The following is a 22,472-nucleotide window of genomic DNA, read 5'->3' as shown; positions in this document are numbered from 1 at the left end:
CCAGACTGAAATACTTGTACACAAAAAAATTGTGACATGAACTAGAACTATTGAACATTCAACATACCCCATGGTGACACTCAAAAAATCAAATAGAAATTATAACAGAAAACACATTAAAAGGTTCTGATTTTTCACCATGCAATGAGTGCGAAAAATTCAGATTTTATTTCCCGCTAAATAAAAGACAATCAAATTCATAAAAAGTGATTACATATCTAATTCAAACATATCCATTCTCTGATTTTTACTTTCCCAGGTCTGAAATTGAAAAGCAGCAATAAATGGCTCAAAAAAACATCTCAGAAATTATTACTCCACCTTGAAATCCACACCAAGGTGAAAACTGCAATTATCTTTATTGAATTTCACTAAACACTCAATCCACTCCAATTTGGGGCAAATAAGAGTCCCGAATGAAGCTATCACTGGTATGCAAAATTCAATGGATCTTTCACCCATTTCAAGTTGTTTAAAACCCTAAAGAATTGTTGTCCTCAAATGTTGATGATCTGCAGAAACCCTTATATCATATATAAATCCAAAAACTTTCAAGAAACAAATCAAAAGCTTAGATACATTTGAATTAATTTGCACTTTGCCCTTTTTTTAAAATCCTTCATGAGGTTCAATTAAAGAGGTTTCTCAATTAAGTCACATTAATGACCTATTGAATTGCTTGAATTGACTTTACAATATCAATTAATGCACTTTAATGATGTCTCATGGAACCCATTTACTTTATAATAAATTATTGAAAAAGTTCACTTTATTAAGAATTTAATAACATGAATTTGTGCCATCAACTTCAAATCATTGAGTCAACTAGGAATCATGATAGTCAAGTGCATAAGCCATGTGACCAGGTGCCCTAATAAAATTAGCAGCCCTTTGAATCTAACCTATTATAAATAGTAGGTCCCTAAATAACTACTAAAGCCAAAGATGCCAAAGCTCAACACTTCTCAAAGCCCATTCAGGTGCCCTTCTACAATTAGAAACCCTAACTTTGCCAAAATAGACACTTAATATAAATAGTAAGTGTACCAAACTAAACCAAACAAAAGGTAATTTTGACTTTCATGTCATTTGAAATGGGAATTGACCTTGAGTTCTACCAAATGAGACCTTCTAACTATCTGACTAAGTCTATGGGGGCTAATGATAGACTTATAAATATTACGAAGTAATTGGTAAATATTTGCTTGTTATTAACAGAGACCAAGAGGTCTATATATACAAAAGAATAAAGCAATGTTTCCTTAGAAAACGATCATAAATAATAGAAATATTCTATTCTAGCTAAACAAAAGCTAAAGAAAGCTAACAGATAACTACAGCTAACTAAATATTAGAAATGTTATAATATTTACAATAGATTACAAACAAATAAGAATTAACTAACAATAGAAGCTTATCTATTATCGTAATGCCCTCCCTTAATGGTTAATCTATCCACAACACCAAGTTGTCCACTGAATTTGACAAACTTATCAAGACCAAGAGGCTTGGTGAGAATGTCTGCAATCTAATTTGTGGTAGGAACATATTGCAAGTCTATTGTCTCGTCTTCAACCAATTGTCGTATGTAGTGACAGTGAACATCCACATGCTTGGTTCGTTCATGGAAGATTGGATTTCATGCTAACTTGATAACACCTTCGTTATCAACAAAGTGGTTGGTCCTACCAATTACATTTGCATATCCCCAAGCATCCAACGAAGCCAAACAGCTTCACAACTTGCCTTGATTTGATCTCAGTAGAGAGAAAAATTGCCTGTTGTTTCTTACTAGTCCATGTGACGGCACCTGATCCCAAACTAAACACATCCAAAAGTTGACTTTTTATTGTCAACAGAGCCTGCCCAATCTGAATCTATGAACCCACTGAGTCTAGGATTAGAACTTCGAGAGTAAAGAAGTCCATAATCTAAAGTGCCCTTCACATAACAAAGCACACGCTTTGTTGCCATCCAATGATCAGCCTTAGGAGCTGTCATAAAGCGTGAGACATAGCTGACTATGAAGCTAATATCAGGCCTGGTAGCAGAGAGGTAGATGATGCTACCTACTAGTTTCCTATATGCAGTATCATCAACGGGAGAAGAATTAGACTTGGCTGATAACTTGAGACCTTTCTCCATGGGTGTAGATGCAGGCTTGCAATCATACATACGAAATTTGTCTAACAGAGCCCTAGCATATTTGGATTGAGAGATGAATATACCAAAAGACTGTTGCCAAACCTCAACACCTAGGCAATAATACATGAGCCCAAGGTCAATCATATCAAAAGTCTAGCATTAATTCTAATTGATTCCTTGAATCAAAGATGTTGACTGCTAGTGTTGAGAAAATCATCCACATAAATAACCAGAAGGATGATGTCACTATTGGTAGTCTTGATGTACAAATTTGAATCTGAAGAACTCTTCTGGAAGCCTTGATCATTGAGGTACTTATCAAATTTTATGTACCATCCCCTAGGGTCCTGCTTCAAGCCATAGAGAGCTTTCACCAGTCTGAGAACCTAATGGCCTTTGCTAGCAACCTTGTAATAAGGAGGTTGCATCATGGAGATCATCATTCAGGAAAGCACTCTTGACATTCATCTGATGGACCTTCCACCCAAACTGTGTTGCCATGTGGCTAGGACTAATTTGATTGTGCTCATCTTTCAAGAAGGCGCGAAGGTCTCCTCATAATGAATGCCCTGATGCTAAGAAAAGCCCGTCATAACTAAATGAGCTTTGTACTTATCCAAAGTACCATCAAATTTGTATTTGATTTTGGTTAAACCATTTGCAGCCAATGGGTTTCTTCCCTAGTGGAAGATTAGAAAGGACCCAGGTGTTATTCTTCAACAAGCTTTGGTGTTCAGATGTCATGGATTGTTCCCACTCTGAAATTATTGTTAGCCTCGGAATATGTTTGAGGTTCAAACACACTATGAATGTTCGCCATGAGAGCAAAGTTAACATACTGTAAAGGTTTTCTCTTTTTCCAAGCAAATCTCCCATCAATGAGCTCATAATCACAAAGATCAACAAGTGTCTTAGCCCACAACTTAGGCCAAAAAGGAGAACGACCAACATTAGTATCAGAAGATGCTTGGTGATTAGGTTCCTCATCAGAAGAATCTGGATCAAACTCAAGTGATGAGAGCTAAGTACAACCTAATTAATGTTATATTTTAATCCATTTCATGCACTTTCATGCTCACTTCCCTATTCCATTTCCATTCCATTCCATCTCATTATTACCATTTTTACATTGCATATGGTTTAACATAAATAAGTAGTATTTAATATTGTTTTGGGATTAACATATGGAAAATTCATTATTGGTTGCTTTTTACTAATTTTTATTATCGCAATATGTTGATGTGTGGAACATTTCTTCCTGTTGTAATTGGGTAGAAACTATTATACATGATTGCTTTATTATTTCTACATCAGATATTACAAGTATATTAAAAAGGGATCTCAAACACACATCAAATAGTACATATTTACTACATGGCCGATGGATGGAAATGGGGGTTGAATCAATATCAACCACTAAAGTCCTTACGTATTCTACCATTAAATATAGTTTCCAAACACACACAGCTAGCAAGGAGTACGTGGGTATCAGCATTGTTAATACAGGTTGTCTTCCGTTCCATGCTGTCCATTTGTGAAGATATGAACAAACATGATATCTTCCATTTCTATCTACTGTTATAACAAATTAGTATCTGATTTGTGGGCAGAAAATGAGTTTGTATGTACCATCATATTCCCTGGCTTTTAGTAAAACAAAATCATTTTGTTTTATGCTATATTTGTAAACTGAACACATATAAATATGTGTGCTATGTAATATCAGAAAGACGAAGATTATTATAAGAACATATATTCATTTCTGAGATTGCTGTACGCAGATCTGAACTGCAGTGTTTTCGAAGTAAATAAAAGCAGTGTTTTTACATGGTCGCAGTAGTGTAGAAATCATTTTGCTCTATCCATCGTGCAAACTGAGTCAGGGCCCGTTCTTTGGTGAAGCACAATGGTATTTCTGTTTAAGTTTGTTTTTCTAATGTATTATTTAAGCATTCAATTTTGTAATTCGTCTTTTTGATAAATTAGATATTCACGTTTTTATCTGTTTGCTGATTTTTCAGATTAGTTAATTTAGACCTAAATGTATTATTTCTATAACTATTAATGCTATCATTATTTCTTTCATAAATTATTGTTTTTTATATTTTAAAGATTAATGTTTATTTCTGTTTCTGATGTTCCTGTCACTAGGAAGTGACAGTTCCTGTCGCTGGGATTTATTTAGTTTTTCATAGATTTGCTTCACGTGTTGTAGCTGCATTCATAATCCCTAATCTCACAATTATCTCTATCCCTTGATGGCATACTGCTCGGACACCTTTCGCAAGCTTACGCTCTTGGATTGACATGTATAGACCAGCCGAACTTCATCATCAATTGTTAATTCCTTTCTATTATTCGCCTCAATGTTGGCCTATCATCAGGTGAAGCATCTACAAATCAAGGTGATCCTGCAGGAGAAGCTAGAGGTGTCTGTACAGGGATCACATGTATAACTGGAGCTACAGGAGCTACTAGAGCCCTCCCATCAGGTGGACCTAATGGAAGCCTAACCCCCAAATCAAGAGCCTTCATAAGCTAGTCTGCTGGATCAAGAACAAGAGAAATAGGCATGAATGGTCCTCTCTATTCATCAAAGACTTCATCACGACTGTACTTGAGACAAAATGTCTCAGTGTCAATCAAGCAGTAGGCTTTGTGAAGACTATTGTATCCAACAAGCATAAGTTTCTGACTCTTGGCATCCAACTTGGTGCGTAATGCATTAGGGAACCAAAAACCTTCAAGTGACTGATTCTGGGCTTGCGACCTAACCAAGCCTCTTCAAGATTCTTACCTTTGACGGCCACTATGGGTGACCAGTTCAAAAGATAAACTGTAATGTTGACTACTTCTACCCAGAACTTCTTCAGAACATGTCTATGTTCAAGCATGGATTGAGCCATCTTGGTGATTGTGATGTTTCAACATTCAACTACATTGTTCTGTTGTGGTATGTGGGGTGTGGTTAACTGGCATTTGATGCCATGAGTATCCAAGAAGCTACAGAATTCATTATAACAAAATTGACACCCCCCCCTCTCCCCCCATTGTCTAATCTAAGAGTAAATATAGATTTCCCACACTCTTTTTCAACTAAAGGTTTAAACTTCCAAAATGCAAGAAATGCATCTGATTTCTTTTTAAGAAAATACACCCACATATTTCTACTAAAATCATCAACAATAGAAATACCTAGACCCAATAATAGGAGTGGCCATAGCATAGCAGATATCGGCATGAACAAGCTGAAGTACCAGAAAAGCTCGCCGTGAATCACCATTGGTGAACAGCGTGTGATATTGTTCCCAACCTAGCATGCATCACAAACTCCAAGCTGCTAAGTCTGAATCTCTAGCAAATTGAGGACAATCTCTTCCCAAGCAAGTTGAGAGAGATAATGCACATTTAAGTGCCCTTACCGGTGATGCCAGAGTGTGCTAACATAAGACTACCAAGCAACCATAAGTAAGTCTCGAGAATCTGTAAGTCGGAAAAGACCACGATCCTCAAGACCCACTACAACAATTGACTGAGTCCCCCTATCAATGATGGTACACTGATGCGAACTGAAGGTGACATCCAAGTGTGGAGAATGTCGCAGTAACTGATTAACTGAGAGTAGATTTAGTTCCATCCATGGAACATAGTACACATTGAGGAAAATGAGATTCCTCCCGGCAGAATGAATCTGAATGTTGTCTTTACCAACAACGGTATACTCTTCTCTGCCACCAAAAATAACGAAATCTAAGTAAAGCTGGTAGTCAGTGAACTAGTCCTCTTCCTCCATCTTGTGACCAATGGCAAGCAACTGATCACGGATTTCTTGAATCCTATCGAGGTGAGCCTGGAGCGATGTTCGCTCATCCATGATAATAGAAAATAGTGTTCTTCAGAAAGAAGGCTATGTTTTTGTTTGATGTCTCATGAAGTTCCTTCAAATGCTCCCATATCTCGACAGTTGTTTTGCCAAATAGAATCTAAGGGCATTGATCGTCAGTGATGAATAATTTGAGAAGCATTATCGCTTCCCAATTATTGAGATCCCATGTATCCTGATCAATACTAGTTGCAGTCGAACACTTTCTAACACCTAGAACAATCTAATCGGTATTCTGATATTCAAAGATTGCTAGTATCTGTTGCTTCCATGCGCTACAATTTGGACCATTGAATATCAAATTGCCTTCGAGCAAAATATTAGTCAAAAAGGTGCCAAAGCACATTTTTCAATGAAAAAGCGTAAAAATTTGTGAAGGCACGTTCTTCGAGGCAAATAATAAAAGACCCAAAAAATTTGAAGGGGTGCCCAAAAGAGAGCTCAAAAAACTCAAAAAGATTTTGTTGTCAATTTTTTGATCCGTTAGCTCAAAAATTGAGGCACGAAAATCAAGGCACGTAGAAAAATCAAACGACAACCCAATTGAGCTCTTGAAAAACCCACCAAGAATCAATAATAAGAAAAAAATTGTCGCCCAAAAATTAGGGTTTCGAACAAAAAAGTCATAGGCTGAAAAAAGCTTGAAATCAATGGTGAATCGTCAACAAAAAACACAGTTTATGGGCGTGAATCTATTACTAAGGGTTTTAAGAAACCCTTGGCGTTTCTCGTAGCCCTAGATGTGCAGAAAAAATGGATGGAAATGCCCCAAAAACAGTCACGTTTTTTAAAAACAACCAAAAAAAAAAAACGTGAATATCGATCGTCAATATTCTCAAACAAACCCTAGTTCAAAGCAAATATCTCAAAAAAATAATTTCGAAAATATTAATAATTTTAGAAAAGAAATTATGATTTTCGAAATAATTTAAAGAAGTGGCTCTGATACCATATTACCAAGTAATTGGTAAATATTTGCTTGTTATTTACAAAGACCGGGAGGTCTATATATACAAAAGAATAAAGCGATGTTTCCTTAGGAAATGATCGTAAAGAATAGAAATATTCTATTCTAGCTAAAAGAAAGCTAAAGAAAGCTAACAGATAACTACAACTAATTAAATATTAGAAACATTCTAATATTTACAATAGATTACAGGCAGATAACCATTAACTAATAATAGAAGCTTCTCTATTATCATAATAATATAGACCACCAACCATGGTGAGCTTAAAAGGGACATTACGTCTAGTTGGCAATGTGAGTGTCCGAGGAAGCAAAGCATTAATATTCCCATTTTTAGAGGGTTCATGCAATTGGCTTGATCAGTTCACCATCACGACCCTCATGAGCTGATAGTGGGATTTGAGGGTCTCAATAGTGGGGTAATAGGCTTTCCAACAACCTATCGTGTGTTTTGGCTCCATTTGAGTGACTTACTATTTATAGTAAGTCAAACTATTGGTTCCGATGAGCTCAATTCAATTGGAGGAGTTGAGTGATGCTCTTAGTTTTTATCTCAAGCTTTTGGTTTGGGCTCCAAGAATCTTGGATGGAGCATCTATTTATAGTAAGTCACCCTGTCAAATTCATTCATAATCTTTTTTCATCAGGATCACTCTACTGTTATCAGATTTCAATGTTGATGCTTCTTAAGTTGTTTTTGCAAGATGAGTGAATTATTATTATTATTCATCTAAATATGTTGGGGTTGCTATTTTGTCGGTGTTGTATATTGGTTACCTCAGTATCATAGCTCACTGGAATCCTGTAATGTCCCCATTTTTGCTAGCATCGAAGTTTCAGGGATTAATATATTATTGTGATCCTTGTAGGCTAATTATTGTGGATAGAGGGTTTTTTGAGGCAGTGGCTTGGCTTGGGAGGTTCTTGTCTTCTGCACAATTCAGTAAGCTACAGGTTGGTCTTCGTTTGGCTCAAGATTGGACTTCGTTTGGGCTTAGTTGTGTACTTACTATTTGTGGTAAGTTGGGAGTTGACTGAGATGGACCCTTTCTATTTTTGGAAAGTGCATTTGGTCACATGGAGAAATAATAGGTATGACTCATATTTCAAACGGCATATTTAAATGATGAGTATTTTGGGAGTTATTATATTTTTAGTGGCCAAATTATTATTAATTTATTAAATGGCTTGTTATAAAGTTATAATTTAACTCTATAATTTTACTTAAGTTGAGAGTTGAGTTATCATTGGAAAGAGTCATTTATTAATTAGTCACGCCAAGTCAAGTGAGAATTTTATGGAAGCTTCTAATTAATGTTGTGTGGTGAAGCTTCTTGAGTGAAGTTACATTTTGACAACGAAAAGGGCATATAGAGGTTATAAATACAAGCCCATTTGTTTAAAAAAGCATGCTTGATTATTTATTTACTTTTGTTGCCTTTGTGGCTTTTTTTGAGTTCTGATTTTCATGCCCTTGCTGAAGTATAAGGGTCTGAATTCTGGGTTGTTTCATTGGATCTACAGCTGAGGCATTGTAGACTCGAAACTGAGATCTAATTCTAGAATTGCTTTGCAAATAGTTGTTGAGGTAAAACTATTTGCTAATTTCTCCTACTGTTCTAACTGTGTCTAAGGAGATCTACATTGCTGAAGGTTATTGTTTGCATTTGTGAGAAGATTCATTAGAATGTTCTACACCAGCTGGCATTTGCATATTGGAGGGTCAATCTGGGCATATTTCAGATTGTCATTTTTCATCTAGATGCCACATTTGGGTATTGCTAACATCAATAGCCATTGCCAAAGCTGAGATATCAATCTTGGAGGAGGTAAATTATTTCTCTAGTGCCTGCACTTCATATTCAAGAGGCTGTGAATTATTAAGGGCTGGAAATGCACAGCACAAGGCCTATGTTCCATATTTCTTGGCATTGCAAACTGTTATGACAGGTCTGCATTTTCAGTTTGAGGGTTTTGGTCTACATTATAAGCTTGCGATCTGATGTTTTGGAGCCAGCAGTTTGCCAAAGGCTACCATTACCATAGAATTGAGCAGCGATCAGTGAAACAGAAGAGAGCATATGCTATAAAAATCAGGTGCGATTAGTTGCATTTGTAAATTTCAGTATCAATTGTCCAATTTGATATTTCCTTCAATTGTATTTTCACATTTCATCAAATAAATGTGAAATTCAGTATTTCTTTGGTGCATCATATATATTTTCAAAATAACTATCTTTGCAAGGAATTGGTGTTAAATGGTATATTCAAATTACTAGCAACAAGAACACAAGGGGCACATATAAACCTGAATATTCATAACATAGACAAGGAATTAGCAGAAACAAAGATAAGATTTCATGCATATTGCTAGTTTGATAGTGAATCGGGTGAAGGACGTTACAGTGGTATCAGAGCTTGCTTGCAAAGAGTTTGACGAAATGTCAAACAACTGAATTATAAAAGAATTTGGTGCTTGATGAAGTTATAACCGGTTGGTGTTATTACAAATCCTGTTGAAAAGTTCTAAATCATGGGCACAAGAAATAGTGGCCTTGTATGTAATGGTGGAAAAAGTCATTTTTGGGAGCCAAAAGCAATTAATAAATTATATTATAATGGCACATTATTATATTTTAATGTTTGTGTGGAGAAAGGTTCTTAAGTGGAGTTCATTTGAGAAACTTGTGTCATTTGGAGATTATATATATGAGCCCATTTGATGAGAAAAGTATCCGATTATCTGATCATTTGATTATCTTATTTTGCTTTGTCGTCTTTGTGACAATTTCCTGAAGTTCTATTTTTTTGTGCCCTTGTTGAAGTATAAAAGTTTGGGATCTATAGCTCAAGTGTTACAGATCAAGTTCTAAGTACTTTGCCAACTATCCCACTGTTCCTTGGGGGAAGTTTGCTGCTGGAGATTGTTATTGACATTGTGAGAGTTTCTTTGGTGATTTCACATCAACTTGCGTATGCTATCTAAGAATCGATCTATGCATGCTTTGGCTGTCGTTTTTACCTAGGAAGCTAAAATAATCAAAAGATTATTTTGTGTATTGAATAAACAATGAATAATTACAACGAGCTTACAAGCTCATATATACATAACGGATATGCAGAAATTAGAAACTATCTACATACAATAGATAGAGTATTATTAGAAATATTCTAATACCCACCCATAATGCTTAATTTATCAATAACACCAATAGCCTCCCTGAATTTTACAAATTTATCAAAACTGAGAGACTTGGTGAAGATATCAGCAGATTGCTCAAAGGTGGGAACATACAACAACTGAATAGATTTGTCTTCAACCAGCTGATGAATGTAATGACAATGTTTTTCGACAAGCTTGGTTCGTTCATGGAAGACTGGATTCTTTGCTAGTTTGAGTACTCCCTGATTATCACAGAATATAGGAGTCGGTCCTAATTGAGGAACATGCATATCTGCAATCATCAACCGAAGCCAAACTGCCTCACAAGCTGCCTTAACTGCTCCTCGATACTCTGCTTCAATTGAAGAAAGGGCCACCGCCTGTTGCTTCTTACTAGTCCATGTCACAACAGCAAATCCTAAATTAAACACATCCAGTGGTAGACTTACGATCATCAACAGAGTCAGCCTAATCTGAATCTGTGTAGCCACATCGTGTAGAATCAGACTTCTAAGCGTATAGAAGACTATAATCAAGAGTACCACTCACACAGCGCAGGACACGCTTTGCAGCTGTCTAACGATCAGTCTTGGGTGCTATCATAAAGTAGGAGACATAGCTTATAGCAAAACTAATGTCAGGTCTTGTGACAGTAAGAAAAATGAGACTACCCACTAGTTGTCTAAACGAGGATTTATCTACAACAGGTGAATCAGACTGAGTGGATAATTTGAGCCCAGGTTCCATAGGAGTGAGAGCAAGTTTGCAATCCTGCATTTTGAACCTGTCCAGAAGACTTCTAGCACACTTGGACTGAGAAAGAAAGATATTGTGTTCAGTCTGCCAAACCTCAATTCCGAGACAATAGTGCAAGAGTCCCAGATCTGTCATATCAAAAGTGTTGCACAAATCCTGTTTGATTTCTGCGATCAAATGTGCTGAACTTCTAGTAATGATCAAATCATCCACATAAACAGCGATAAACAAGACATCATCACCTACATGTTTGATATATAGGTTTGAATCCGATGGACTCCTCTGAAAACAATGGTCGATTAAATATTTATCAATTTTCATGTACCAAGCCCGAGGAGCTTGTTTTAGACCATAGAGAGCTTTGACAAGTTTACAGACTTTGTGTTCCTGACCAACAACCTTAAATCCAGAAGGTTGCGTCATGTAGACCTCTTCCTGTAAGTCACCATTCAAGAAAGCACTCTTGACATCCATCTAATGAACTTTCCAACTGAACTAAGCTGCTAGAGCAAGAACAAGCCGTATGGTACTCATTTTAGCTATAGGAGCAAAAGTCTCCTCATCGTCAATACCTTCCCTTTATGAGAATCCTTGAGCAACAAGATGAGCCTTATACTTGTTTAAGGTGCCATTAGCTTTATATTTGACCTTGTATACCAATTTGCAGCTAACGGGGTTCTTCCCTGCAGGAAGATCAGAAAGAACCCAAGTTTGATTTTTCTGAATGCTCTGAAGTTCAGCTTCCATAGCCTGTTCCCATTCAGAAATACCTTTAGTCTTGGAATAAGTTTGGAGCTCATAAACACTATGAATGTTAGCCATAAGAGCAATATTAACTGTTTGTTTGCGCTTATTTCAAAAACTCTACCTTCGATGAGCTCATCACCCCTTAGATCACTAATAGTTTTAACCCACCATTTGGGTTGGAGAGTAGAAGAGCTGACCTTTGGAGGAGCTGGAGGAACTGGAAGAGGTTCAGGAGCAACAACAGTAGGAGGATCATTCTCAGGAGCCTCAACAGGATCAACATCAGGTGTCCCAGGGCAGGCATTCTCTGTATCATTCTGCCCATAAGATGGTGCTAAAGGAAGAGGAACACTATGAGGCTGCTCCTCAGAACATTGCTCAGAAGAGGGCAAAAATGGTCCTCAAGTTTCATCAAAAACAACATCACGACTAAAGATAAGATGATTAGTGTTAATATCTATCAATCTTTAGGCCTTCTGGTTGTCACTGTACCCTGTCATCATGAGTCTCTGAGTCTTGGAATCTAATTTCGAATGTTTAGCATCAGGAATCCAGACATAGGCAAGAGAGCCAAAAATCTTCGGGTCGCTGATCTTGGGCTTATGACTAGACCACAATTCTTTGGGAGTTTTGTTCTTGACAGCTTGAGTAGGGGAACGATTCATAAGGTAAACAGCAGTAAACATTGCTTCTACCCAATACTTATTAGGAACACTCCTGTGTTGTTACATAGAACGAGCCATCTCAACAATCGTACGATTGCGACACTCAACAACACTGTTTTGCTGAGGAGTGTAAGGTGTGGTGAATTGGCACTTGATGTCATGTTCAGTACAAAAACCGGAGAATGCATGAGAACAAAATTCCCACCCATTATCTGTTCTAAGAGAAACGATACTACAACTAGACTCATTTTCAACCAACAACTTAAAATTTTGAAATGTACTAAGTGCATCTGATTTTTGTTTAAGAAAGTACACCCACATTTTTCTATTAAATCATCAACAATAAGCAAAAAATATTTGCAACTAGTAATTGAAGATGTATTTATAGGACCACAAATATCAGCATGAAGTAATTGAAGTACCTAAGATGCACGCCAAGAATCTCCATCTTTGAAGGGAGTCTGATGTTGTTTGCCAGCTTCACAGGGGTCACATACTCCAAGATGTTGCGGCTAAATCGGAGGTAGTCCAGAAACAAGGTCCTCCCGGGATAGCTGAGAGAGATACTGGATGTTGAGATGTCCATATCTCGGATGCCACAAAGTGCTGAGAGATAAATCACGAGCTGCCATAGCTATTTCAATAGAATCACCAATGTCAGTAAGCCAATATAGGCCATGATCCTCTAGACCAGCAGCAACAATAAGACGAGTATCTCGATCAATAACGGAGCATTTGTGGGCACTGAACACCACATCCAATTGAGGAGAATTTCTCATAATCTGACTCACAGAAAGAAGATTGAGTGGCATACTAGGAACGTAGTAGACATTGAGAAAGATGAGTTGCCACCCACCAAACTGTATCTGAACATTTCCTTTGCCAATAATTTTGAACTCCTCTCCTTCGCCAAACACAATTGAATAGTTGTATGGATAGAAATCCGTAAACCAGTCACACCGATGAGAGAAATGACGTGAAGCACCAGAGTCAATATACCAAGCAAAGGATCAGGTTGAATCGAAAAGGCTTTTAGCCATGAAAGCGTAGAACACAGACTCCTTTGTCTCAGAATGTTCAGCAACATTGGCCTGCTGATTGGACCCTCCCAACTTCTTATGTTTGAAAGAGAGTCGCTGACGACAATCTTTCTTCATGTGGCCATACTTACGGCAATAATGACACTAAACACTCTTCTGCCGAAAACTGCTTGAGGATTGATGGGAACTACCCCGTGGAGATGACTGAGATGGCTGAAACTTAGCTGCAAAGGCTTGTTCTGACAAGGGTGAGGAAGCAAGGCTGCCAAACTGCTGCTTCCAGTGATCCTGCTGTAGGAGTTTGGTGCACAACTCTGGGGATTTTAGATCAACATTAGTTGACGTAATGTTGAGAGTCTCTATGAAATGCTCATAAGATGTTGGCAAGCTTTTCAGGGTAATAACTACCATATCTTTTTCCTCCATTGTCCAACTGATGGCTTCAAGCTAATCACGAATGTCCTTAATCTTCGTGAGATGTTCCTGTAAGGACATACGTTCATCCATCATAATGGAAAACAACTAATTCTTTAGAAAGAATGCTCGACTCTTGTCGAATGTTTCATGCAGCTCCTTTAAATATTTCTAGATGTCTGCAGCCGACTTGCCAAAGGGAATCTGTGGTAGCTGATCATCTGTGACAAAGAGCTTGAGAAGCATAACAACTTTGCAATTCCGATTATCAAACTTATCCTAATCTGTTGTAATGAAGGTCCCACCAGGCGTGCTAGTGGGGGCAGGATGAGTTTCTGTGCCTAGAACAAGTGCATCCAAACGACGATACTCAAAGATGGTTAACATGCGCTGCTTCCAGTGGTTGTAATTGATGCCATCAAACCATTGACTGTTTTCCAGCATCAAGTTGATCAAGGATGCCATTTGCACGAAGTTCGAAGCAATGTTTAGGCTGACCCAGAAAAAATGACAAGTACCCAAAAGAGTAGACGGAAAACCCAAAAGGAATCTACAATCACAATGCAAATTCGCCAGCCTGAAAATCGAAGCATGGAAAACGAGGTACCCAAAAAATTCTGACGAAGACCCAAATGAGGTCTCGAAAAACCCACCACAAATTTGCAAACAAAAAAATTGTCCAGACCCAAAAAGTAGGGTTTCAGGCAAAACCCTAGTTGTCGGCTTTGAAGGTCGATTTAGCAAAAAAAATGGTGGTTTTACAGTTGACTAGTGTTGGAAAGTCATGCCAGGATGGAGGAAAAAAACACAAAGAAACCCAAAACACCGATGCCTGGAGGTCACATGAACGGGCAAAAGAAGACCATAAACTGGCGAACATCGGACCTCCAATAAATAGCGAAGTTGCAATAAAAAACGCAGTGTTTGCTACGGAATTTCAAGATTTGGATGACATCATTGAATGGCAGACACAGGCCGACCATACACAGAGAGAACCCACAAGTATGGAAGAAGAAATCACGCCCAAAAATCATGATTTGGCAACCGAAAAATAGACCCAAAAAAATCACGATTTTGAGTCGATTTGTAGACCCTGCAAGTTTTCCAATACTCAATTTGCGTCAACCCTAGTTTGGGAAATTCTCCAGGTAGAAAACCCTAGGCGGGTTTTAGAGAAATTCGACTGAAATAATTTTGAAAAAATTTTAACAAATAATTTCATGAAGAAATTATAAATTTTTACGAAAAAAATTTAAGTATTAGCTATGATACCATAAAATAATCGAAAGATTATTTTGTGTATTGAATAAACAATGAATAATTACAATGAGCTTACAAGCTCATATATACAAAATGGATATACAGAAATTAGAAACTATCTACATATGATAGATAGAGCATCATTAGAAATATTCTAATAGAAGCAGCGATTTTGATATCTAAAGACATCTGCGACCCGTTTCTAGGCTGAGACGTATTCATAGCAGGTTGGAAGTCCTTCTCTAAGGCCTGCGATTTGTGTTATTAGGGCTGCAAGCTACAGCAGACCATGTTCCTCGTTTTAGAGAGCCTGCAATTTATTTCCAGACCTGCGGATTGGTATTTGAAGCCTGTCACATTCTAAGGGCCACTATAATCATTTCATTTTCCTGTAAGCTATGATTTGCCCTGGAAAAGCTATAGGACCATGTTTACCTGATATACATCATTTTCCAGGGTCCTCTATATATGAAATTTACTTCTACATTTGTATTTGTTTAGTTGTCATACGTAATTGTTAGAATTGCAATCGTAATAAAGGCGATCAGTTGTGCATAAAATATTCTCTCTGGAACTATGGTATTTACGATTATTTATTTTTAAGTTAAAAAATCAAAATGTGCAAATTCAGATCTGTTGCATAGTGGTGTGAATTATATGTTGCAAATTCCATTATAGTTTCCATTTCATGATTAGTAGGATAAAACCAAGAAACATAATTGCATAACTAGGAGAGCCAGAATTGCTTGCCAAGTTGGCGATGAAATGCCAAACATGGCTTAGTAAGGAAGATTGGAGTCTATCTAAGTTATAACTGATTGAGGGTTATTACACTTTGTAGCCAGCAGCCCCACAGCGATGTAAGAGGGAGGTCATTTGTATTGTGGGTGTGCAGGGTAATGGATCCGAAAGGATATAATGACCCCACATCTGCAGATTTTCTTCCATGGGTCTGATCTAAATGCAGATCTTCATCGACACTCTTGTTTTAATTGACCATTTGGGAGATTGTCTCATCCAACCAATCATTCAATCCCGCATCGGGCTTGTTCATTAATGGTCACAATTCAAACTCGTGGCCAGAATACAAATTCAACAACTAGTCAAGGGCAATGAAAAATTGTACCAAACGGAGGGCGGCAATTCAATGCTCGTATTCCTTTCGGTGACTTTCCTACAAACTTGTCAACTCCAAACGGCAGTGCCCTAACTATATTGGGTTTCAGCGCACACTATTCCAGTGGCCAATGTTCATTAATCACACAGATCACTTTTTCTCCATTAGAGATCACTTCAAATGACATCTTCTTTACAAATCCAGCTTTATAGGATGGTTTTCCTCCTCTCAACTATAGTGTCTTAATTTAGGCACCTCCTGTTGATTCTAGGATCAAATTGCACACCAATGATCAGATCTTTGATCTAAATTATCTCATATTTGAACTTTAATGTTGTAATAGATGGATGGTTACTTTGGGGTGTTCGGCTGAGAGACTTCTACATCTCACAGAACAGGGTCTTTATTTCTTATTGGGATCTCAGTATTGATTGGCTTTGTACATTATTTCACATGAATTCCTACATGATCAATCTCATGAGTGTTGTTGAGACATTTTAATCAAAGTGGAGCAGCAAATTGTTTAGTGTTTGCTTGTGGGCAAGCGATCCCAGGAAGGGAGGACTTTAATGTCCATTAAGACAACTCACTTGTCAACAAAAGTTGGCTTATTATCTGGGTTCTTGTAGGTCAGCAATATGGATAGGGAACCCATTCATACATCTGTGAAGCTATGCACATGCCTTATAAGTCATTTTCAACAGTTTGAGATATTCCTAAATCTTAGGAGGGATTCCTACTTTTTAGGGATTGATTGATAGTTGATTGAAATGCATGGGGGGGGCCAAGATCATTTTGAAGGCTTTGGTTGCAGTTCCTATTTTTAGGGAGGATCCATACATTTTAGGGGAGGCTGTTACGTTTTTTGCAACATTCAAACATCATCCTTGGACTAGTGACCTAAGTCAGATTTCAATTTGGTGTCCAGATGATGAGTTTATGAATAAATTTGGAATATTTAAATTATCGCCCATGTTTGATTTAAATAAAAATAATGTGATTTATCAAGTCACTTTGTATTGTAAGTGGGCCCCATGGCACACTTCCGTAGGCATCATGGAGTAATGAGGTATAAATAAAAAGGGGCCATTCCTATTAATAAGGCCTAAGACCTTTGAACCTCTAACAGAGGAAATAAAATTAAATAAAGTTATTAAAATAGATGAGTAAACCCTAAAAAGGTGCAGCTAGGGTCTGCAGAGGATACAGTATCATTGGGGTAGCCATTTTGAGAATCAAGAGATCATTTTCAGTTAACCATTTTGGAAGTTGGAGCTCTGAAAGACCATGGAACAAAAACTCTTGGAAGGATTGAAAATTGGACGAAAACACAGCTCTCTGGTGACATGATTCAGTATAGATCAGATTGGGCTTCAAACTGGCAACAACCTTGGTGAGGAATTTCTTAGACCATACATTGTAAGGGCAGAATTATTGTTTCAGACCTCAGATCAGAGAGTGGATAGTGCTTTTCATACATCATCAGGCACCCACAACCAGTTGTATCACTCGCAGGCAAACCACACGCCCCTTCTAGGGTGGTGTTAGAGTTTGGAGGAGAAATGCCACACAATTCAGAATTAATTTGTGGATCAGATTCTTAGTTTGGGGCAGCAGGTATAAATCAGAGGTGAAGAAATTATTTGCAGACATTGTATCTGTTGAACATCCATGCTCTAGGTTGTACAACCCTAGTACAAATATGTAGACTATTGTATGGATGAAATAAAATCAGAATTTGTTTTCTTTCAATGTGAATTAATTTCTGTCGCAAACAAATATCATGAACAATATAGTTTCAACATTCAGTACATCCACCAGCAGAAACAATCAGACGCAATGTAGTGAAAACCATTATTAACTGTATGAAAAATATACTTGGTATTACTGATTGGACCCAGAAGTTCCGTACATACACCAGCAGAAATAATCAGAAGCAACATAGAGAAAACCATTATAAACTAGATGAAAATATACTTGGTATTACTGATTGGACCAAAAGGTCGGAGAGCAGCAGTGGCTTTTACGACTAAATTTGCCTCAGAGATTATTCCAGTGGCAGCAGCAACCTCACAAAGATCTTTCAAAGATGAAGTATTTACTGAAACATCCATTCCAATAGCATTTCTTACAAACTGTAAACAAATCAAGATAAGCACAAAGTTATTTTATGACAACTATATTAGACAATTCATTTTATCTCAATACTAAAATATGACTAGAATAAATTAGTCTCAAATTAAACTGGCGTGCATGCTTGAATACTAGCCACCTTGAAATGGTAATTTAGGTGGCATTTTTTAAAATAAGAAAAAACTAAGCACATGGATGAAAAGGGTAAGAAAAGGTACAATATAGTTAGGAATAAGAATGCATAAATAAAATATGCTTCTACAGATTTAAAAATTACAAGTTATTTCAGATGCTTTTAATTAATCATAATGACACTTATTACAACCATGGCAATTCATGGGGAATTACAACAAATCATAACCAATCTTACTATCAACAATGTGAATAAGTAGCTTGAAGTTTTATAGATTTAGTTGGTCTTCTCGATAAAGGAATGCCTTTGAAGTAGTTATATTGATATTACTTACAGATGAGTTCATATAAGGAACTGATTTATTGTTTAGGAAAGAAAAGAAATGAGATAGCTAAAAATTGAGAAAGAAACTACGTTTCTAAAAATTGCTTTAAGGCCTACACATTATGGATAAAGCAGTCCAACTTCATTTCAAAGTCCTCTAATTATTTAAAGACTATTAATACTTTTTAAACACCTCAAAAGATAAAGATTATATATTCATTGGACACCAGAAATTAAAATCTACTGCTACTATCCTAATCCATGAATAATTAAGACTAAGATAAATTTATTACTGTCCAACAAGTGACCACAAACATGTCAAATGGACTGAAGAGTCAATCAAGAGAACAACCAACAATAGGAACACCAAACAATGACCAGAAAACGAAGAACAGCAGAAAGAAGGAAAGAGAAACCAAGAGGATCTTAGTTATGCATAATGTTAAGTAATCGATTTGGACATTAACAATATTAGGGCGACAAAAATCCAATATTGATTCATAATTTAAATGGAGCAAACAAACAGGTTGCTCACAAAACCTTCAACCAAGATCCTTCAATTATGCATGTATCACCACGATGATATATTGCAAATATAATGAATAAATCAACACAGAGGATATTGTTACGATTGAAGAATACTAGGGGGGGTGAATCCATAGTGTAGCACTTTTATTAACTTCAAATTGATTGCACAAATACAATATATCGCATATAGAAAGTAAACTAAAACACAACACAAAGACAACCAAAGTACTTATAACATCATATTTTGTTTTCAAGGAAAACCCGATTAAGAGAAAAACCCCGGCAGGGATAGTACCCACAATAATCTCACTATTGCAATAATAAGTGTTTGATTAAAGGCATAAGTACAGAGAGTTAGGGAATCACTTGCATTTACACACTCGCCTGGAGCTCACTACTCTATTACAAAATAGATCTAGCCCTCAATTGGGTTCACTGATTAAATTACAAAACAAAATTGGACTTATTGTCCTTTACTGAACTGACCGGTAACATGGAAAATGCTTGAACAGTTTCAATGAAGGTCTGACAATATCTTTGCATCACTACTTTCTCTATAAACATAATTTGCATCTGCACATCATATCTGCCTTTCACAAATCATGCATACTCTATGCAATCATAACTCGATTACATATATGATCTCCTAACTCGAAAACATGTCTTGTTGGCTCCCAAAGAAACAAATAGAATCCTTGATCAAAACAACATGTATAATGCTTGCTAACCAAGAGTAAACAATTTTGATGTCGGCTCAACCAAAATATTTTTTTTTTCTTAAACTTATCTTCAACCAATCAATCATACCGGTAAATCATTATCAAATTGTCATGTTCTTCATAAAACTATCAACCCGCTATTCAACAGTGAATATCTCTTGCATGCAATCACTTCAAGCTCAACGATGATCAGATTGGACCTATTTATATGTCTACATTCTTGCTCTACAATTGCACCCTCTCTTCTAGTTCTGCTCAATCCAAACTGATCTTACTATCCTGAATTTGCTTCTGATAAACTAACAACTCTCAAGTATTAAATCCTTCATTAAAGTGTCTACACTCCAATATAGTCAAGAGTAATGAAAAGTAGTTGCCATCAATCACAACATACCGTACATAGAAGATTACTCTTGTCAACAATCTCCCCCTTTGGCATTGATGGAAATACTTAGTGAAAAATGGCAAGTGTCCATACCAAAATATGCCAAGTCCAAAAATGATCTCCCCCTAAGATGATAAATCATTTTTCACTCACTCTCTCCCCCTTTGAAAACAATGGCAAAGGAGGGACCAAAAAACTGTCTAGCAAAGTCCTACATGGTTTGCATACACATGTATTACAAGTTTGATCAAAAAATAATTACATTTAAAAATATATGAATAGCTACTCCTTAATCGGCTAATGTCTACAATCCAAATCTTCCTTATGCTATCTAAAATCTGAATCTAACCACACAATGCATAAGCTGTCTCATTGGCATGTATCAAATCTGGTGGCATTGGTGAGGATTTTACTCTAGTTGAGCTTGTGGCTCTAGGCATGGAAATGGGTAGAGGAGTAGATAACTCCATATCCACACCAATAGGTACTGCCTCTTCTTTTTTTCTTTCCTTCCTTATTTGAATCATATCTCCTTTGCTAATCCATGCCTTCTCTACAACATTGTCTACTAACCTCCTAATCTTCTTATTCCTTGCTTTCTCCATCAACTCCGTTCTCACCTTTACACACTTTTCTTTACAAGTTTTGAACCTCTCTATCTTAGGATCAATGGGACTCCTAAGCATCTCTTCACATACCAAACAGTAATACCAAGCATGATCTAATATTAGGAGGTTAGTTGACACATCCTAAGCATCTTCTACTTATCAAATGATCTAATATTCCATTTGTTGTATCCACATCTCTCTAAGTTCAACTGCCTCTATACAACATCGATCGGTTTCCACCATGAAGCAAACTATACATGCATACCTCTCAGCAATCTCCTAGGAATCTTTTCTCTCTTTGGCATCTTCTTCTGAAACATCTTGAACTGACCTATGAAAAGTATATCAATCTGATCCTTATCCTATAACCTAAGTCACAAAGGTTGGAGTTCAAATTCGAGTTCGACAACTATGAAAATCACATGAAGTTCGACAAGGTCCAAAAATCTGAAAAAGAAACAACATTATATTTGCCTTATATAATTTTCAAAAAAATATAAATATATGATTCTTTCTATAGTGGATTAGTTTCTATACTTCATATTTTGAGCTTTTCCATTCAATTACAACTTACATGATGCAAAAGAAAATTAAAATCATTCAATACTTTAAAAAATTAAAACAAAATATATTATTTATTTTTAATCTTACTACAAAATAGAAAATAAATACTAAATTTTATTTTAATTAATATCGAAACAAAAAAGAGAATATATTAAAAGTATATTGCAATCTTTAAAAGTAAATAAAATAAAACTAGTCTCAATTTTAAATTATTGAACTTTTAATACAAAATCTAAAATATAATGACAAAGCTATATCTTTCAAAACATAAAAATAAAATATATTATTTCATTTTTTGTTTTGCAATACAAACTAAAATTAATAAAATAATACTTTAATTTACTCATGTACAAATTAATCAATAATGTATATTAATAATAACTACATAAACTATGGTTGATCAAGAGTTTATGGATGGCTCTGCACTGCGATCTGGTGTTCTGCGAGGCTAGGGCCTGCGTGCCCTAAGCCTGCTACTCCCGAGCATCAGTTGCGGTGGCTGCAGCTGCTTTTTCTGATTTTCGCCTACATGTTGGAGAGATTTCTACATTGGAGGTGTGGAGTACTGCGAGGAAAGATTTGAAGGTTTTTGTTAAGTCGGGGCTGGCCTAAGTTTGGCGCTCAGCAGGTGCCTTCTTTCCTCAGTGGCATGGGAAGCACTATAGGCTTCTGGTAGGTCTGATTTTTGGAGTTTAGCCTGGAGATATTGCATTTAAGTCCGAGCATGGGGCAATCGGATGCCCCTGGGGTTCAGATTTCGACTAAGGATCTGGAAATGGCTGATACATCTTTTCAAATGCGAGGAGGAGCTAAAGGCCAGATGGACAATATCCCATCTGGAGAAAACGTGGCTTCATCAAATGGTTCTATCCGAATTAGGAAGACGAATGGGTGTTTGGAGAGATCTGATGATCGACCAAT

The 22,472-nt window shown here is 36.6% G+C and overlaps 1 protein-coding gene across 2 annotated transcripts in view; it reads right to left on the bottom strand.

The window, feature by feature from the left end:
- The window catches only part of LOC149569968 (uncharacterized), a 187,066-nt gene that overhangs the window by 122,110 nt on the left and 42,484 nt on the right, over positions 1 to 22,472 (bottom strand). For both annotated transcript variants that reach the window (XM_089822626.1, XM_089822627.1), the window contains exon 5: positions 18,135 to 18,292. In XM_089822626.1, coding sequence (XP_089678752.1) covers positions 18,135 to 18,292 — 158 coding nt within the window. The remainder of the gene's footprint in view (positions 1 to 18,134; positions 18,293 to 22,472) is intronic.

This window comes from Cupressus sempervirens, chromosome 3, assembly GCF_028749045.1.
Source record: "Cupressus sempervirens isolate cs-2001-9-10 chromosome 3, ASM2874904v1, whole genome shotgun sequence".
Taxonomy (NCBI): Eukaryota; Viridiplantae; Streptophyta; class Pinopsida; order Cupressales; family Cupressaceae; genus Cupressus; species Cupressus sempervirens.
This window is presented reverse-complemented; position numbering and strand designations above follow the sequence as displayed.